Source organism: Atractosteus spatula, chromosome 15, assembly GCF_055471065.1.
Source record: "Atractosteus spatula isolate fAtrSpa1 chromosome 15, fAtrSpa1.hap1, whole genome shotgun sequence".
NCBI classification, from domain to species: Eukaryota; Metazoa; Chordata; class Actinopteri; order Semionotiformes; family Lepisosteidae; genus Atractosteus; species Atractosteus spatula.
In genome coordinates, this window is record NC_142720.1 from 10,210,974 (window position 1) to 10,231,593 (window position 20,620).

At 38.3% G+C, this 20,620-nt stretch overlaps 2 protein-coding genes across 2 annotated transcripts in view; one reads left to right on the top strand and one right to left on the bottom strand.

The window, feature by feature from the left end:
• Positions 1 to 11,170, top strand: part of slx4ip (SLX4 interacting protein) — a 39,355-nt gene extending 28,185 nt beyond the window's left edge. Inside the window, exons 6-8 of the mRNA XM_088934318.1 lie at positions 1,649 to 1,737; positions 9,721 to 9,827; positions 9,916 to 11,170. Coding sequence (XP_088790444.1) covers positions 1,649 to 1,737; positions 9,721 to 9,827; positions 9,916 to 10,717 — 998 coding nt within the window. The 3' untranslated portion in view covers positions 10,718 to 11,170. The remainder of the gene's footprint in view (positions 1 to 1,648; positions 1,738 to 9,720; positions 9,828 to 9,915) is intronic.
• Positions 11,171 to 14,429: 3,259 nt separating this feature from the next.
• Positions 14,430 to 20,620, bottom strand: part of jag1b (jagged canonical Notch ligand 1b) — a 30,884-nt gene continuing 24,693 nt past the window's right edge. The window contains exons 21-26 of the mRNA XM_088934337.1: positions 20,285 to 20,398; positions 19,995 to 20,104; positions 19,661 to 19,900; positions 18,925 to 19,056; positions 18,613 to 18,757; positions 14,430 to 18,056 (exon numbers count right to left, since the gene is read on the bottom strand). Coding sequence (XP_088790463.1) covers positions 17,599 to 18,056; positions 18,613 to 18,757; positions 18,925 to 19,056; positions 19,661 to 19,900; positions 19,995 to 20,104; positions 20,285 to 20,398 — 1,199 coding nt within the window. The 3' untranslated portion in view covers positions 14,430 to 17,598. The remainder of the gene's footprint in view (positions 18,057 to 18,612; positions 18,758 to 18,924; positions 19,057 to 19,660; positions 19,901 to 19,994; positions 20,105 to 20,284; positions 20,399 to 20,620) is intronic.

The following is a 20,620-nucleotide window of genomic DNA, read 5'->3' on the forward strand; positions in this document are numbered from 1 at the left end:
TGCTATTCCTAGTAATTCTTTTCCTTTTTTTTCTCCATTGTCTTCATAAATCATTATAAGCTCTATGACTGGCACACAGCTGTTTAGTTTTTTTGTAATAAGACTTTATGAATTTGTAGTGATGTGTCTTTTATTTGTTTAAGGGGAGCTTAGTTGAACAAAGTTGTCAGTCAATTGACATAAAGTTATTATTTAAAAATGTGGTTTTCTTCTTTAAATGGATTTGTCATTTATATTTTTGTACCACTTGTTCACACCTTCGCTCACTGCTGTGACCCTTGTGTCATCACTGGAGTGATGAGTCCTGTAACAGTATGTAAGATGATGGATGGTAACTCTTAGGATGTGGTCTGCTTTCCTACCCTTTTCATTTTCTGTACTTCATCAACATGGGGAATACATAAGTAGATGAGCTATAAAGAGCTATATAAATAGAGTTTCTGACATAACTAGATGAGCTATAAATTGTACCTTTTAGCTGACATAACGCTTGTAAAACTTTCCCTGATTCTGTGTTTGTTTATGCATGTACTAGTATTACATACCTTCCCTTATCTTCATTTCAGTAGTTGTATTTGATTTATCTACATACTGTATGTATGCGCATTTAAAACTTCTGCACCCAACATCTTTACCTAACAAAGTAGTCATTGAAATGTGTGCATGTTTGGTATTGTTGCAAATCTGCTATGGAGAAAGACACTCCAGAACGTGTCCTTCTTTGTAAAAGTATATGAAGAGCTTGTTGAATTTTCCACTCAGTCACTTGTATGCAGATGGTTTAATAAAATTAACCTCGCATACTTTCTTTCTATTCTCTTTATGTTTACATAAAACCACAGCCTGCTCCACTATCTTGTTTGACATAACAGTCTTCTAAATACTGTTAATCAGACTGAACACTTACTGTATACTGTATTTGCAGACTTTGCCCTTTCAGTCTGTCAGCTTCATTAAAAAGATCTTGACTGAAGAAGTATTCATATACTGTACACATAAGGCTATATACTATTAGATACATACTGTACAATTAGATACACAAATGACATATATGTATCTATGTGTTGAATTTCTTGTCCTTCTTTATCCTCCCAAAACTTATTTTTAAGACCATGACTTCTGTAACTAATGGGCGATGGAAGGTTTTAATTAGCTTTTTGCCACAAGTTCTTTGATTACTCAAGTTTTTTAACAAAAAATGCTGTGTGCCACTCATTTAAATTGGGCTGTTTTAAAATAAAAAATCTTGTTCCAAGAACTGGCCAATTAAGGATGAAGAAAAGCTGACTAACTGTTTGCTTTATATTCACAACATTCAATAATATACTAGAACCCTGTTGTGATAAACATTAGTCTTATATAAAAGTGTGGTTTATTTTGCTCCTATCTGAAGTCATTATGGTGTCGTGTTTAAATTTAATTAAATTTAAATTAGAAACTTCTAATTTGGAAAACATCTATAATAAAACAGTATATTTTGGCAACTGAACAGGAATTCTGTTATTGTCCTGAATTATTTTTACCAAGCTTAAGAAATTCTATGATCAAATGGGGGGGAAAAACTTGAAAAAGTTTTCAAATGATAAAGAACTAATAATGTACGAGTACTGATTTTGTTATTATTATTGATCTTATATTTTAAATGAAGAGCTACGTGTTTTTCCTGAGCGCTTCGTAGTGTGTGTGAGTCCTCCGGAAGAGGTACCAGAGCACAGAGGAAATCAGAGCCCTGTGGTGGTAAGAACTGTTTACATTCTATGTTTCCTTTTCCAGTCTCTTGGCAAAATGTAGTAAGCGCTATTTATTATTACAGCGCAGTACAGCCAAGTTGTATTTTGTTTTGTTACTTGGTGGTATTTAGACAAGGTGGCCCTGGAGCCTGGATGGTCATTTCCGGACCCTTCTGCCTGTTTGGGATGGGAAAGGGAAATTTCTATGTGGACAAACGACCAAGGCGCCAGGGGTCATTCCACCCCGATCGGATCTCTGGAACGGGCTTTGGGATTTTTCTAAATTCAGAAATGCACATGGGAGCCTTCAGTTTTGGTCTCTTTTTTATTTGCTTTTTTGCTGTCCTAGCATCTCAAACATCCTCTCTTGCTCTTCTGTGAATGCTGTGTTGGTCTCACCAGGCAAGCTTAGAAAAAGTGAAGGCTGGAGAACTCAGACAGCACGGATCATTATGGTTTATTGCAGACAGCATTTGATGATAGAATCGCAGGGTGGCATGTGCTTTTAAGCCAATGTGTGAATGTCATCTTCTGCAATGAACCTACAGCATTTAAATATGTAAAAATATGCTCTTAAATGGATGGGGTTGTTATTTCCAATTATTAGCAGCTGTTTGGACTGTTCACTTACTAATAACACTTTGGAAAATGTTATGACAGCTTTTAATAGTTTTATCTGCTGCGGGTTTTTTTAACAAAACACACAGCGTTTCACTTACTCTTACAAAGGCAGTGTGACTCTTAGTCAGTCTTGGGCTAAACCACTTCTGAATGTTAGAGAAAGTATTAGGTTATTGTAATTGCTTACAATGATATGAGAATCACAACATTGATCAAACATTGACTGAGTGTCTTGTAATGAGCTAATACATGGAGCCAAGCTTCCTTGAACAAACCCTTTCTCCTTTGGAGTCCTTGTGCTGAACCTGCTCCCGGTGTGTATGCTCTGTTACATAATAAGAACCACCCTTCACATGATGACATGATAAGTCACTTCCTGTTTAGGGTATGGTTGGTGAGCTTGGTTGGGTAATCAAATGTTGCTTCCTTTGGTATTGTATTGGGTACAATCCACTGCTCAGAACTAGGGCACGGAGGAGCACATGTGGAGGAGACCTTTGCATCTTATACCACTTTTGTAAAATGTTACCATGAAGGCAAACAATACAATATGTCTATGGCAGACTGCCTTTTCTATAACACCCCTTTTCTTTTGCAAGTCATGAGATACTACTTGTTTTGAAACCAGGCACCTCGACATGCAAAATCCACAGAGCGTGATCCGACTCTGTTTTTTCTAGTTTTATTTGTGTCCTGGTTTTGCCCTTCCAAGTATCCTACTTCATTACATTGGTTTCATCGACTGTTCAGCTGAACTTACCAGCCCTCCTAAGGGATTGGTGGGAAACACTAAGAAGCCTTTTACCTTGGCATAGACATAAAGGAAGAGACCTCTGAGTATCCCATGATCGTTGCTGGTACTTTTAATGGAAGCTTTTACTATTGTTTTCTTTGAATGATGTTTTTTTTTCTACTTTGGCTTTCAATGAAAGCAACAATTGTAATATTTTTAGAGCAATGCAATCGTCAGTGAAAAGTTCAGATTGTGTAACCAATTTTCCAGTTGAGGGAACCATAGCTTTCGTTAACTTTCCCATTTTCAGGATGTGGTTTTCTTGTCTTGTGTGAGCAGGGGGTGGTGGGGCTTGTGGTGTAGTTCTTACTAGCTTATCCTCTCTGGTGATTTGTTGAGGAAAGACACCAGACAAGCAAGCTTTTTTTTTCACATGACAAAACAGTTGTTTATCTCCCTCATTTATTTCATATTTGTCTCATGGTTTTGTATTTTTTATTAAATGATATGTTATTAATATAATATTTTTCTTACACAAAATATTTTTTAAACATCTGCTGTTGGATAAACTTTTACCGTTATTGTTTGCAAATTTCATAAGCTTAGCTTGTCACTTCATGCAAATTAAATCCAAAAGCCATTGAAAATAGCTATCATTTCAGTGTGGGTTTAAAACTGGCCAGTTTCAATGAATAACGCAGTTCTTTACATACTTTTTCATTGACATATATTTACAGCACAGTTCCGTTTCACTTTTCACAGCTGAAGAGGAATAATGCTGGTTTACAGTACGTATGAATTAAGCCACTCCTTCTTAGAAGGGAGAGCCAACCTGTAGATGGACAAAGTACAGCTGATCCGACTGTGCTAATTAAATAAGGTGTACTACTGAATACAATATTATTTTCTTCACTGTATAAGTCTGTAATCAGGTAAACAGGGAAGGCCAAAGAACATGAAGTGATGTATTTCTAAAATAACAACTGTAAAACTGAAAATCTGAACATCACTTTCCCATACTTATTTGTTTCTGGTCTCCAATGTAGTGGGCAGAAGCATTACTCATATCCTGAACTGTGGTTTGCAAAAGAGGGACTTTTGAGCAATTTCATTTATGTAGTAATCAAAACGGCGTAAAGTGTCTTTTGGGAGGTAAATTAATTATGAAAATAACAACAACAAAAACAAATACATTAATAAATGAAGGCGAATTAGCTGTTTCCAATGCCAAACCACAAACTTTACTTTGTCAAAATCGTGCTAAAACTAACCACATCCAAAAATAAATAAAAATTTCCCACAGAGAACCGGCTTTTTCATGTAGGATCATGTCCTAAGCTTCGGTGAGTCCAGGCCTCGGTGACTGGATTTGTTTGAAATGGCTTTAACTTTGTGCAGCTCAGCATTTCTGTACACACAGTGGTGTGTTAAAGTGTTGACCTCTCATTCCAGAGGGTCACAAGTTGAGCTCACTCCCTTTTGGTCAAGCAGAGGGGAGTAGTTGAGACAGAGGGCATTTTCAGGCCTGACCGTGGGTCCTGGGAGCAAAGTTCACTGAATATTGTTAATCTGCAGTCCCACAGGGGAAAAAGTCAGGGAAAACCAATTTTTTTATAAGTGAGATTGTTTTATAGAAAAAAAATCGCACTTTGTTTTTTAGACTGATATTGTTTCCATCTTTTCTAATCAAATAACTCTGCAGAACTTATAACTAAGTCAAAAGAGACAGATCACTGCTTAATCAAAGAGGTTCACTAACAAACTTTGTTCAACGAACCTCCACTCCACCCTTTTATTCTTCCAGTAAAATCTTCCACTAAGCATCAGATAAAATATTAGATTTTACAGATTTCAAGATGGATATGAGCCAGTTAGGAGTCTCTTGTGTATCCCTCCCTAAATAAAAAAAAAAAATGTAGATCTTAAGGTCTAAACTTTTAAGTTTTAAGGTTAAGGTCTTAAGGTCTAAACTGATTTTGGAAGGGAATTACATTTATTATGGGTTATAAAAGCAAAACAGAATGGCTAAAGGGTGAAGAGTTCACTTTTTGATGGGGAAATCTAGCATTACAACTTTTTAAAAGCAAATAAGAAAGTCAAACAGATCTTTCCTTTCTTACTTCAAAACAAATAAAGACAACACAAACATTTACTGTATACAGAGCTGTGTTTAAATACAGGATCTTGTCTTAATGTCTTCCTTACCTGGTGAAGCCAATTCCACATTGCTTGTGTGAGTCATGCACTGAGGAGTAGATCCTGCTTATGAGATTCTCCCGACCTGGGAATGTTCAGCTGTCTCAGTACGAATTAAGAAACCTCACAAAGTTTGGAAGCTTGATTGCACCCTACATCTGTTTACGAGACATAAAAACAAGTGAACAATGTAGTGCAAGAGCTGCAGCACATTATCTGGGTCTTTCTAGACTTAGACTAAGACATAGTCAAGAGAGGAAGATAAGAATTGGGTAAGAGAGTTAGATTCCACATCCTAAGCACTCAAGTTAAAGACACGAAACTTGACATACTGACTCTGATACCTGCCTTCAAGCAGACGTCCAGAGCTAACTTCTGATTGTATGCACCAGTCACCTATCTATCGGTACAGTTCTTTCTGTTGCTATCAATGGCAACAGGACAGGCAGTGATGTCATTCTTTCTTCAGGATTGTTTCCTTAGCCCAGCAGGGAAAGGCTGCGTGCTGATTGAGCAAAGGCATTGGCAGACTGAGCCAAGGACGCTGGCATCTGCAGCCTTCTCCCTTCTCCCAGTCAGGGCTTGTTTTGCGTTGGGGGCAAATGCTTTAGTTTTAGGCTGGATGTCTGACATGAAATGATTATGCAAAATGATAATGATAATAAAAATGCGCCATGGGGATTGAGCGGTCTCAGCCCCCAAGACTGGCACAAAGAGAACCTGAGGCACAGTAGTTAATGTTTAAAGACCTGGGTTTATATTAATCATTTAAAATTGTGGTGTGCCTGCACTTACAAACACAATGTTTGTTCTGGCGACTTAATGTGTTTGTTATATATCTGTACGCAGACAAGAAATCAGTGCACTAGAGGGTATAAACTTTGTACATAATGACATCTGAAGGGAAATCAGTCTTCTTCACTTGGTCTTCACAGTAATTTGTATACCTTTACTGAACATAGTGATGTCAGTGAGCATTAAAGCAGGTAGCCCTTGGTCTATGGTGGATTGCCAGTGCACACACCATTCAGTATACATTTTATAGCGGAGGCATACGAAACCTTCGTCTTTCAGAAATAGCATCTAATAAAGAGATGCTTAAGTTAGAAGTAAGGTTAAGGTTAATTTCAGGTTTATTTTGTATTGCTCTTCCATAAGCTGTTCTACAGTTGTGAAAAATGTGTAAATATTGTCAAAGTTACAGATAAAATTCCAAAAGCAATTGAGTTGATATGGAATTTACCGATATAAAATTCATGTCTGCATTAAAAGCAAATAAAAGGTGGTCCTGAAATACTTCATGTGAGTGGATTTTTCAAGACAAAGTGTGTCTTGTCAGAGAACTGGCATGGATTTGTGTAGAAAAAAGCAAAAATAAATCCAGAAAGATCCTAAAGTATGTGTGGTTCTGGAGCATGGGGGGCTTCATTAATTGTTCCCTTTAGTAACTATCAGAAAAGAACTGACAGGAGCTTAATATAAGCCTGGGCTATTTGTCTTGGTCTTCCCTTCAGTGATCAGAGCTTTTCTCAGAGGAGGGACACACCCGTGGTGAAGAGTAACTGACTTGATGACTTGCACATCCAGGCTGCACTTCTTCAAATCATAAACTTAACTGGGAGTAAACATAGGATGAAATTGATTTGTTAACAAAGGAAAGAAAGGAAGAAATTGATAAGTTTATAAAAGCACTATAACAGTGAGAGAGTCATATAATTAGAGGTCATTGAAGTACAGAGAAAGTGTGGCATTTCTGGATGGATTTTGTTCTCAGACTTTGTTCAATAACCTGCGTGATAAACATTTTGGATCACAAGCGGCTACCGAGTGATATTCCTTCTAATTTCTAGCCCCCATCTCTCAGAAATAAAAAAGCAAGTTAACGTTTGCAGTTTAAATCTTCCAGTGTCTTTGATGTTCCACCAGATTCCTTGATTTGAAACCGAAGATTCATTTTGTCTGGCATAGACGGAAGGAAGTTTATTGGGCATGACGAGCACAAATTAAAAACAAAATTATATTTCTCTTTCATTCTTTATTGTAATGCCTTCTAGTCAGACAGCATGACTTTACGTTGTTTTATGGCCTCTGTGTTTTTTGATGTGCGATCAGCTTTCAATAGAAACAATGTGTGTGTGTAGAGATGTTTAAAAGGAGTTACACAAGACTTAAATTGTTCACAAAAATGACTAGACAACAAGACAAAGTTGCCTTTAATTTTTAACAACACTTTTGCACAGACTTAGTGGCATTTGCAATGGTTATTGTTTTTTTTTATTTATGGCCCTTTCAGGCCTCCCATTGTGGACTTTTTCCAGCCTTAGGGAGTTTACATCATTCCTCACAGCTAAGGCTTCTTGGTTCCCACAGAGTTTTCAAAGTCTGAGTCATACTCTTTATGTTAATTGTTCAGTTTTCAAAATACAGTTCTTTTTGCAGGGTGTGGCTCCAAGGAAAGAAACTACTGTACTTCTTAGGATATGTCACAGAGATTTTCACATGTATTTTTTTGTCAGGCTTGGTTTTTAAAAACCTTAAAGATGTTAGCCATGCAACACTTTTGGTCTTTCTTTTCCTTTATTAAAGAAATGCGCTGCCTTTCTGGGAGAGTTGTGAGACAGGCCCCAACCACCCTCAGACATGAGTAACCCACTTGGGCATGAACACATTAAAAACAAAAGAAAACTTGTAAAAGACTTCCCTTCTGCTGGGTTTTCTAAGAGACGCATACAGTGAATTCCAGTGTTTGTGGGCATGCTTTAGTGTGCTCTGAGGTCAGAAGATGTGTCTCTGTGGAATCTTTTTTTTTTTCATTCATCCCTCCAAACCACAAGGCTGTCGTAAGGTTACAAAAGCCTGTGCTATGTTTTACAGTTACCGCTTAACCAACGGAACTAAAATGTAGCCAGCTCATCCTTTACAATTTTGAAAACGATATATGTCGTATTTTTCATTTGTGATAAGATTGTGCATTTCTTATTTTTGCCTTAAAATCCAAAAAGCAATAAAATAGACATTATATTGTATTTTCTAATTTATTTGAATGAAGAACTTGTAACCTTTCTTATGTAAAACCACAGTCTTGTGAAAGCATTTGGTGTTTTTTTATGATGCTAACCACCTGCTATATTGAATGATGCACTGTCGGGAAGAAAAACAGTGAATTAACAGCTAAAAAAAACTACAACAGTGGACAGTGAAAGATTTGCTGTAACGCTGTCACAATCAGTACACTCATTTCAATGTGAATAGCAAGAAGCCACCTGACTTCTTGGGAGTATTTCTGCATTAAAGAATAACAAAAGATTGGTGTTATTATGAGTTTTTTTTTCTACAAAACAGAACACAATAAAAGACTATATTTGTAAATTGCGCACAGTGTGAGGGTTCAATTTTCCCTTACACACTTAAATCAAATTTTATGGCTTTGCACCGGAATTATAAGTTTTTCAAGTTTAACTACTTTTCAATTAATCTCCTCAACTGTTCTCACAAATGCACGCTCTGTTATTGCTCAGTGAAAGACTTCACTGTCAACTGAGCTTCACTGTCAGTTGTTGAAGGTATAGATTATGAGTTCAACAACCTTACCCATTTGTTATGTCTGAAATGTTCTCCACCTGGGTTCATAAATGGTACTTTGGACTTCAAAGTGTTCTTTTCATCAGACAGAATTGTTAAGTGGAGCCTTCCGTAATATGTTCATTTACTTGTAGAAGGCCCAGCTAGTTAATTTACTGTTAATGAATGTGCACTAAGGGTTGCGTTCATTAAGCTAGAGGCTACTTATCCTGGGATCAAGGAATTAAGTAAAAAGTATTACAGAAGTCAAGATGTAAAGTATGACAGCCATGAATCAAAGCTTTTGCAGTCAGCACAGGCCTGTGACCTCAGGTGTTAAAATGGGCTTTTTGTACGATAAGTAATAGATTTTGACACTGCAGGGCAGAAACCTATCAGACAGCATCAGTAATTAGATTCGGGCTGATGTTTAACTCTTTTAGAAAGGAAAAAAACCTTTTCTTTTAGGAAAGGAAAAATAGCTTATCAGAGGTTTTATTATTGCATTTAGTTCCTACATTGTAGATATGTACTGTACCAAAAGAAAATGGACTGAAAATATGGTCCTGGGAAACCCCATTCTGATTCTTAAATTCAGCTTCCGAACAAAGAATCTGAGAAGGATAAGCATGATAACATGATATATAAGCTGCAATTGTGCCTAAATTGGACCTGTAATACTGATATCTTGACCAATATCAATTTCCATGTATTAGATTAATGAATCTTCTGTTGTTTTTTATTTCTCCAAAAAACAATAACATCAGTTATTGTAGAACTACTTACGTTCATTTCTGATTTCAAGGCTGTTGTGCCTACTGTTTCCCTAAGAAACCAAAGATACCTGCCACTTACACAAGTGTTATATGTCTTCTCAAGATGGGCTACGATGATGCAAAAACTTCAGCCTATTTTCCCATCACCTGTGAAACTGAAGATCCATTAAACAGCCCCAAGATATTAAAGAGGGACACCCTGAAGAAAATGTGAGTAAGGCTCCTACATTAAACAGCAAGAAGTATAAAAAACGTATATTATTCTTTGCTTCACTGTTTATTGTTTAACGTTTCTCAGGGCAAAACAAGCAAACACCAAGGCAGATCCCTCAGCCAAGATGGAGAGAAATGAGGAGCTGGGAGAGGAGCCACCCATGGTCGTCATAGAAACAGGGAAAGGGCTGGGGAAGGATGTGTTCCAGAGCTCTTGGAATGCCAGACCCAGAGTTCAGGACATCGGCACAGGAGGACTGGAGAAGTGCAGGAGAACAAACAGAGTTCAAAGCAGCTCCCAGCTTCCTTCTTCTGTGCTGGGAAGCAGTTCTGGTGAAAGGCAGCCAGATGAAGCCGACAGCCAGAAACAACCTCGTCTCATGGAGCAGCTGAGCGCAGGGCCACAGTGCGGGGTCCCAGCTCCGAGCAGTGAGTCAGCATCGCCACAACCTAAACAGAGTCGGGAAAGGAGCAAGAGGCGAAGGCACTGCTCTCGGGAAGAGGGAGAGGGTGCCAAGAAAGTATGCTTTGGAGAGGCTCCAGTATCCCCCAGTGAGGTAATAATGAAAACAGATTCTGCTGAGTCTTTAATACAAACATCTATGAAGAAGTCTCCATTGGTATCCAAGTCATGCTCCGCTCAAGAATCAGCTAAAACCACACTGGATGAGGAGTTGCTTACTTTGGGAAAATCTGCCCTGAAACCTCTCTTCACAAAAAATAACACAGAGCAGACAAACCAAAACAGGCTGACCACAAGCATAAAAGACTTATCTGTCAAGCCTGTATCCTCTCATTCATATATTAGCTCCAGATCCTCAGACAGAAAGGAGGAGGTAGAAAATGTGCCCAGAAAATCAAGATTACGACGGCTGAAGAAGTCCTGAGGGAAGAGACAGTAGGGATAACGCCTCTTGCTGTAATGTTTTGCATGACAAAATAACCTTTAACATCGTTTTAAATTCAGATCCATCATGTTTTAATAATTATGACCTTGGCCACAGTTCTCCTAAAACCATGAAAAATCTTTTCTATGAAGTGTTTTTAAGTGAAATTCCACAGTACAATTTCCATAGTGAGACAGACAATATTTTAAATGGTCTTTTTCCAGTGACAAAAGGGATAGGCCTTTACAACAGCTCACCCGTTCTGATGAATTCTTGTGCAAATATACATGTGTGTCAGAACAGGAAATAATGCCAAAGGTGGGGACTGATGGCTGGGGAAGAAGGCTTCATCAGTTTGCTGTAACAACCCTAAAAAAGCTCATTTTATTAAATGCATTCACTCTTAAAAGGGCTATTTCCAACTGGCGTACCACTTGACTGAAAAGAACACAAGTTCACGTGTGCTTGCTCCACTGTCTCTCTTGTGATAAATGTCTTTTGAGGCAGGAACAATTCTTGAGGTTTTGCTTTGGCAAAGGATGGAGGAAGCGAGGTCGTTCCCATCACTGACAATCTGAGGATTCCTGTGTGAATAATGCATAGTTGATGTCGAACTGAGGTAATCAGGCAACTTCCAGAGTGCAGTGTGGACCACCCAGAAAGGTCTCGGAAATACAAGATGCCAAAGGCGGGGTTGTTCCTTAAACTCCCAAAGCTGATCCAAATGGAAATGGACTCTGAGGTCTGTGAGATTGTTTGAAAGAGCTGTTTTAAAAAGCTCCATGTGCACACACCCCTTCTGTAGGGTGTATTATGAAAATATCCCATGCTTTTAATAATCACATTTTAGCAAAAGCAGCTACTTAAATGTTATGGATGATTACTAATATGATACTCACACTTTATTAAATAAAATATTGAGATTATTAGAAACTGAAATATTAAATTGAATTTTTTAAATTATTTTATTGCATTGTATTGTATACTAATTAATTTTAATTAAAGATGATTGGTATCATCGAATGGGATCTTTGTATAATGAAAAGAGTAAAAGCCACTTAGGTTAGATTCTCTCATTGCTGCTTGATGTGAAAATAGAAGTGTCTGTAGTTAATCCACCAGAGAATTATAGGCCAGGGTAATTAAATGGAATAACAATGTTATGACAAAATGTTGAGAACAAACATAGATAATCTTTAAATTAATAAGGAATTTCAAAAAGGTTAAATTATATGTAACAAACCTAAGTAATGCCAACATATCTATTTCAGAATTTTTATTATCAATTTTAAAACAGTGAATCCAGGGTAATGTGCAGATTATTTACTAGTTAATAAACAGAAAATGGTGAGTTATAAGAAGTGGAAAAGTGTATTGGGCTGAGGTAATTTGTGAAGTGCCACAGGAATCTGTTCTAGGTCCTCTGTTCTTTGATTTCTATACATGATCTAGATTCTGCTATAGTCAGCAAATGTGAGCTGGAAGAAATATCTGTTTGAAAAGATCTTATGTGTTTTGTGGACTCCTTGCAGTCTTTATCCAGACAATATGGTGTCTAGACATTGTCCAGAATGCCAACAAAAATCTAGAATATATTGTGAAAATTATAGAATTCATGTCTAGGGAAATTGTCAAATTTGTAGAATGCTTTGGTAAGACTACTTTAAAATATTGTGAACAATTGTTTTTCTCTCCCACATAAAACAGGAGTAGGAAAACAGGTTAATTTCTTAAATGAATTTTCTTCAAAACTCTGTCCTTTTTGTCCAATATTTATCTTTTCTTATTGAAACTTCACATTCTTCTAATTACTGGATTGTTCACATTTTGTGCAAATGAGCTAAATGCTCAGAATTTTAATTACATTGATTTTAAAATTCCAACATGAAAACCAATTTTTATTTTGCCCTGCAATGCATATCGGTTTTTGGAAGAGCTTCATTTTATCACAAATCTTGTCAGGTTCTGGTGGTTTGAATCTGTTGCAGACCTTCATAGGTTCTTTTCTTTAGAGCTCATCTTCGTTTATTGTTGTGCTTAGAAATATTACGGCAGAAGGGAGAATTAAAGACAACTTAAGAAAGCAAATAACCCAACCCAGTCTTAATCTGTGTCTAGTCCCACGCTGATGAAGGTAAGGTTGTGTGTATACTGCACTTTTATTTACACCTCACATTTAATTAAAGGTGATATGATAGGTTTAAGTATAGCTTAATTGCTGGTTGATTAACCGATCCTGATGACAGAAATGTGGTTGGCAAGATCGGCAAATACCGAAAGAGTAAAGGAAATGACAACATCCAAAATTCCAGCAGTTAAGCTTTTAAACAACAGGTACCATATCATGAAAGGTGAGCTGATTTCAAACTGGGTGGCACGGAGGTGTGGCAGCTAGCATTGGCGCTTCCTAGCTCCTGGATCCTGGGTTCAAATCTGGCCTTGTGAGCCTTCTGTGTGTATAATCGGTGCATTATCCTTAAAGGTTTTCTCCGTCTCCTTCAGTTTCCTTCCACAGCACAAACATCTAGTCTAAGTTTGAGATTAATTGTGGTCTCTAATTGTGTACCTCATAGTCATGTGTTTGTGGCCTCTGATGGACTGATATCTTGACCAGGGTATCTTTCCTTAGGCTTCCAGGTGATCCTAAACTTAAAAAACAAACTTGCTCAAGGTAACAACAGCGGTGAGAGAGTGGAATTTGAACCCACAACCTTCCAGTTAAAAGTCCAGAGTCCCGACTTCCACTTCACCCTGTTGCTACCTGACAGCGAGTAGTTAAGATCCAGTACTGTGGCAGCACTAGACAGACTTGACAATCTCAGTCATCTGTCTAGTTAATTCTGTTCCTTTGGAATATTTATAATACTTTAGCATAAAGAGCTTTGATGAGACCTGTGCTGTTGTGATATTCAGAAGCCCAACAAAATAAAATTAATAGAGGTCATGACAATGTTGTATTCTAAAGAATAATAAAATTCTGTAATACAGGAAAGTTATTTTTGAAGGACATTGCTCAAGTGTACAAACAGTAGTGTCCTACACAGAATTTGAACCCACAAACCTCGAGTCATTAGTCCAGACTACTCCTCCACACTGTTGTGGATTTCAGTAATGGCTGTCTCAGTCCCACCCAATACATCATTTACTCATCCACTTGTGCACTGTATGTAAGGCATCACATGCATGGATATTTAGTGTTGGCTAATGGCACAGTCCAAAAGTCAACCTCTGAACCTCTGGACTAGATCTGAACATGTCTCAAGTTGGTGAACCATTCAGGAACCCTTTACTTTCATATTTTTAAGATTCTTCTAAGCAATGGAAAGTTTCTATGATTAACTCATTAATTCACAGCTCATAAATCAGAAAATGTTGCACTAGAGCACTTAAATATAGTTTTGAGCTACTGAGTTAATACCATTGTAAATACTAGAGGTAATGTCACTAAATATTACAAGATTGTGTACAAGTTTTGAAACACTGACACTGTTTGTCTATAAAGGCAACATAAAGTTCCCATGCCAGTTGTGCTATGTGTAGCTCTTTTAAATGTTCTTGCACGTTTGCATAGATTCGAGCTCGAAGAAAAGACTGATTGAACAAAGTTTCTACTGTCATGCAATTCACGTGGCCTGTCAGCTGTTTGTCTACTGCATATATTAATCGTGACCTTCCCCATAAATAAATCCACTGAAAACAAAGCTTAATTCTCTTTTCGTACAAAATATTTAATAAATATTACTTTCAAAAAAATTCACTGCCAGGAACAACACCTCAAAAAAAATCATTCTCAAGTTCTTAACACTAATGTCAATGTACACAAAATATCTCCAGGATCTGAAGGGTTAACGAATGAGATTAACATGACTGAAGAGCCTCTTAAGAAAAGGAAAGAAATGCACAGCAAAAGCACCGATTCCTCAGTTAGGCAAGGCCGTTTGTGTGGTTGCAGTTCTAAAATGTTTCCATTGGATGTTCTACTGTTCAAGTATTCACTGTCTAGCTTATTACATTTTGCTAATAAAAGCAGAAAGTAATTACAAAAATAGATGTACATATGGTTCATTATATAATGAGGAAAAACAGGATTTTACAAGAATGTACTTTTTTCCTTTCCAAACACCTTGCACTTTTGTGTTTTTAACATGCAACAGATCAGCTACACTATTTTGTTCCCTTAAAATGTTTTCTTTATGGCAAACTGTGTCTGTCACTACCTTTTTCTAAAACCCAAAGCAGCAAAACTATATTCATTCTCCTTTTCTCCTTTTTTTTCTCACATGCCTTAGGTACTTTACAAAAAGATGTCCTGGCAAAATTGATACTATATAAATCGTTTCAAACATCTGACGTACAAAACCCTTTTTTTTTTCCGGGCAAAAAAAATGCCCATCCTATTGTTAAAAAATAAACTATTCTTTCTAGAACACTTCAAATTTTGGCATTTAGGCAACATGAAACAAATTTTCATCAAAAATAAAGAAGCTGTAAGCTTACAAAGCTATCAAAACCTTCAAATCTAAACAATACATATAAATAAAAAGGAATGATATTTTAAGGCTCTTGATTATTAAGTTAATAAATCAAATATACACAGTGATTAATTAAAAAAATATTTACATCTATACAACGTTCTAAATTGACACTTTAAATTCTTCATATTTGCAGCAACTGCTGACATTTCGAACCCCCCCCACCCCCACCCCACCCCCCAACAAAAAATATAATAAAAAATAAATAAACTTTTTTGATGGTTGCTGTGGTATGGAGCTGCAAAGGCACTTTCAAATACAGAACTAGTTGTACACCAACCATAAAAAGCCCACGTCAATATGGAAAATGCTAAATGCTATTTATTTTCTGGTAAAAGCAACAGGACTACGTGTGGACTGTGTTGAATACAGTACCGGAGAAGGACTTTTCTACTGTCGATCACGGTTTAAACCGTTTCAGTTCTGCATCTGTCCCCATTTCAGTTAAGCCATTGCCTTTGCTGGGAATTGTCTCTAGTTGCTTACAGGAGGCATAGTTCCCCAAGTTGATTACCGAGTTTTCCAGTATGCTCCACGGGAGCAATCCAGTCCAAACCAGCAAGAGTTTTACACAAAGCCGACAGGCAGTCTGAAGCTGCGACAGCTTTACTTAAATGACTGTAACTCAGTAAGAAACCTAATGTTTTGTGCTTTTGTTTTCACCTTTTCCTTTTTTTCCTCGCTCAGGTTTAGCTTTCCTAGGAGTTAAGAAGCAGATACGTGTCCTCATGTCTTCTAGGCGCAGTGTGCGTAGTGTGTGCGAGCCTCTGTGCAGAGGAGACAGGAGACTCCAGGCCAGAGAGGGGGAGTTACGCAGGGCAGCCGAGGAGTGTTTAAAACTAGGGAACTAGGCGGGGAGGGGGAACAGGAAACTCACAATAGGCCAATTCTGGAGGGAGCAGGAAAGCCCAGGGCAGCAGTAAGAACAAACGTAAAACAAAGAACATCCATTTTTATACCTCCATAGCACAAGCGTAAGAAATGGAATGCAAGGACTTGAGGCCTATGCATTAAACCATATGTATGGCTGGGGAGGGGGGGTTGATGGGGATTAACACAATATTTCTCCATATTTTTTTAAAGCAGAAGGCAGAACACAAGGGCTGGGAGGGGTGGGACTGTACGTCAGAATTATCCTGCGAGGTAGAGAATTGAAGCAAGAGTGTACATGCACTTTAGAATCAATATGTGGGTTAAACAGGAAATGCACATTTTAAGGGTTTATCAACAGGCATGTGCTATAAACCACATAATGCCGACATTTTTAAGCAGCTGTAATGTGACAGAGCCAACAGGAAACTGACCATATTTACTAAATATCATAATAAATATTGATACTTAATTAAAACCAGAGCCTTTAATGCCAGTATAGAGCTGGAAGAAGCTAAGCATTAAGGGGGTTGCATGTTTATGTAGATTCTTCTAGTATAATCCTCATCAAAACACAGTAGAGAATCAATATAGAGAACTAACCATGGTCTGGGAAGAGATGTAAGCCCATGGAATTTAAGCTCCATAATTTGAGAGCACTAGTAAGACCTCATTTGGAGCAGTGTGTTCCTTTTTGGTCACTATATACCACAAAACTGATATTATAACCTCAGAGAGAATTCAGAGAACAGGAACAATTGCTGGACTCAGAAGACAATCTCCTGTGAGACTAAAGAAATGTAGCTCTTTTAACCTGCCAGCATATTAAGATTAAGAGATTTGACCTAAAAGTATAAAATCCTAAGGGGCATGGACTGTGTCCACCAAAAGGACTATTTTACTCTTGTCAGCAAAACCAGTACATGGGGCTGCCAGTGGAAACCAAAAAGGGAATCCATTTAAGACTGAGAATATTTCTTTCCACAAAGAGTTGTAGGGGTCTAAGGGCTTCCCAGTCAAGTGGCTGAGGCCTAGTCTCCGGGCTCTTCTAAGAAAACAGGTAGGTTTTAAACCCAAAACAAATTTAGGTTTACGTAGCTGCAAAACTACCATATGGAACGTCCTGTCATCTGCGACCCTTCTAATGTTCAATCGCTTTGCAAAACGTTTTTAAGCCAAGGGATGGGCCGATCAGCTCCCGAATGCTCTTGACTGTACCCCCACTCACACACCTGCAGCTCGATTTTCGAAAAGGGCACTAGGAACTAGTTTTGCATAGATGTGAAATGCAGCACTTGGGATTCCAGCCAACCACAGCAACTATCATTGCCAGTGTAAGCCAGCTTGTCAAAACTTAAATTAACACAGGGATTCTATGTAAATAATAACCTTAGACTCAAATATGACACAACAGTTTAAGAACTACAAACTGAGCATCACCTACAGTGAGTGTTGATGCATCGGCAGCAGTGCCGTCTGCTATACAATGTACTCCATTCGGTTTAAGCTCTGAGCAGTTTCTAAGTCTCTGTTGTCCTGTTTGTTTGTCCAGTTAGGGTTTTTTGTGGGAGTGGTGTGAGGAGATCTGTCTTCTCTGTCGACCAGTGTGTACGCTGGCTGCTTGGCAAACCTGGCCTTCTGCAGGTGTTTGTCAGTATCGTCTTCCTCCATCTCCGAGTTGTGCGTCCTAATTTTGGCAATTATCGAATTCTTGCTTTCGTAATCTTTGATGGGGATGGTGCCGGCAGCGTGCTTCTCTATGGGGTTTTTGATCTGGTTGAGCTGCTCGCGCACGTTGTTGGTGGTGTTGTCCTCCTGGGCAGTGTGAGTGTGGCTGCTCTGCTTCCTCCGGCGTCGCACACACCACAGGAAGGCCGTGACCAGAGCCAGGATCCACAGGACGATGAAGATGGAGCTCAGCAAGGGCACCAGGTAATCTGGAGCGGGGGGGGGGGGGGGGGAGGGGGAGAGCAAACCGCAAACTAAATAAAAATGGCTCCTCCCTAACTCATGGGAGTATGTTCACACACATCATCGTCTGAAATTCGGAGCGCCACAGGCATGAGTGTGTCATCCGTGCATGACCCTAATTAATCTCCAACTGCTCTAAGGAGATTTGTGCTTGAATAAAAGAGAAGGCTTACATACATTTACAGCTGTTGCAAACTGCAACAGAAATAGCGTAATGTACATATTTTGTTTGCATTCCTAACATCAAAAAAGGCCAAGTTTTCACCAGTCAAAGTTTAGCATAATCATTTATTTCCCATATACAACCTGCTACCTTTCAACCAAGTAAATGCTTTTCCATAATGTAGTGTCTGAGGCAACTGCAAGTTCCATCCTGGTGCACAAGGATCCTAGGGAGTATTAAATACTAGGGCATCTTTTGAAAGACTTTTTAAATTTTTATTACATCCAAGCACAATGCTCATTATCTTATATCTTCAAAATCCATTTCAATTAACCTCTATAAAAAAACACCTTTCTTACCTTGTTTGTTGTCCTTATCTTGTATGCGCACCTCTCCTATCGCATTAATTATGGTGTTGTTCCCCTCACGCTTGCTGTCCAGGTCAGTTATTCTATTAGTTATCTCTTTAATTGGACTCTTGTCTTTTCGTAGGTCATCTGTGGACTGTAAGAAAAAAATACATTTGAGCTCATTTGCACGTCTTAAACCTTTGCCAGTTTTTTCCAGGTTTTGCAAAGGCAAAGAACTGCAGACATCTGCAATGTAACGGGTGTACTTTTGTATGAATTCCAAGCAGGTAATCATTATAGTAAAAATAAATGTACACTTACTACGCTGACATGTATCTCATTATTGGCAGAAAGTGAAGGTTCGCAGGTCATGTAGACGGAGAACTCAGATGAAAGATTCTTCATAACGTACAATTTCCTCAGCTCAACACAGATGCGTTCTGTAGTCAGTCCCTAAAACAGGAAGAATGTGAGATTAACCAGAACAATCCCAATGATAAAAGATGTTCCCGTCTAGTTCAGCGGGTTTTGCTCAAATTTATTTTAACCATCTTTGATCCACCTCACAAACTCAGTAAAATATTTACATTTACCTTACAGAATCGCAGTTCTGCAGTTTTAAAATTACAGCTTTGGTTAAAAGTTTTTTCAGGTATCATCTAGCATCAGATATGTACATTATTCACGTGGAAAACAACCTTTATTCCTATTACACAAACATTTTTAATATTTGTTGAGTAAAGCTGGATTCTAAATTTAATATAAGTCCTTATAATCATCTGCCTTTTCTATGTCAACAAAATTCATCAAAGATGCTCTGCAATGGGAGTAAGCAAACCATATTTAATGATCAAATAAATTACATCTCCTAAGCGCACAGAACTATTTCTGATTGAGCTCCTCAGTGCCAAAAAATTAACCGTGAAAAAGAATTTGAAAACAATCATTTGACATATTCTGACATGCAGTCATGTGTTAACAGTCCTGGCTCTGAAATCCCTATAAACCCTACTGGGTCAGGAGCCCATAAAATCCCATCTTTGCCCACATGACTTACCGGTTCCATTTTCTCCTTGTTAAAGGTGAAAATGATGTTGATGCAGCTGTTATCCAGGAACTGTGAGCTGGAATGACATTTGGGTTTAGCTGGTTCCTGTCCGGAAGGCCAGCATTGCCCCTGTTCAGCACAAGGTGGCACAAAGCAGTGATCAGCTTTTACGGGGACACAGGTCTGACCAGCGGAGCACTCAGTGCGGCCTTTAGCATGAACTCTGCAGGGCTTGGGGCCACACCACATCTGCAAAAATAGATCAGCGAGCATTAAACACCCGCCGGATTATCTCATCATTTCAGAAGAGTTTTATGTTCATCCAGGAAAACAAAATCGGTACCTTTGTGCAGGAGACTCTTCCATTTTGGCACCGGCAAGTGTTGCAGTCTTCAACCCACTTGGTCCCATCATACATAACCCGACCACTGGCAATACAGGGCCTTCTGATTACTGTAATGTAAAGAGGTTGTTTCTGAATCCTTGGTGTGTGGCAAGCAAAGTGTCTTCTGAGGGTGGAATAACTATTTGCCAGCAAATCTGTTTCTATTTAAGCAAATCTCCAAGTTTACCTAGTCGAGAACTCTAATAAACACTATGACTTTTAAGATGCATGATACAATGACAGCTTACCTTCTTGACATCTGGGTCCAGAGCGATCAGGCGGACAGAGGCACTGGTAACCATTGATCTCATCCACACATGTGGCTCCAAAAGCACATGGGGAAGATTGGCATTCATTGATATCTGTCAACACACAATGTACAGAAACAGATTGATTTCCAGTGACAAGGCTTCTTGTACACAGTAATGCAGAAGCTCTTCCTTGCAATGTTGTTCTGAGCTGCTAGCCCAAAACAAGTCCAACTTGTATTGTTTCCCACTGAAATAAGATACAGGGTACAGTGGACCCTCCAGTAACAATCTGATTAAAAATGCTGACAGCACTTAGCGTTTCACATTACATCT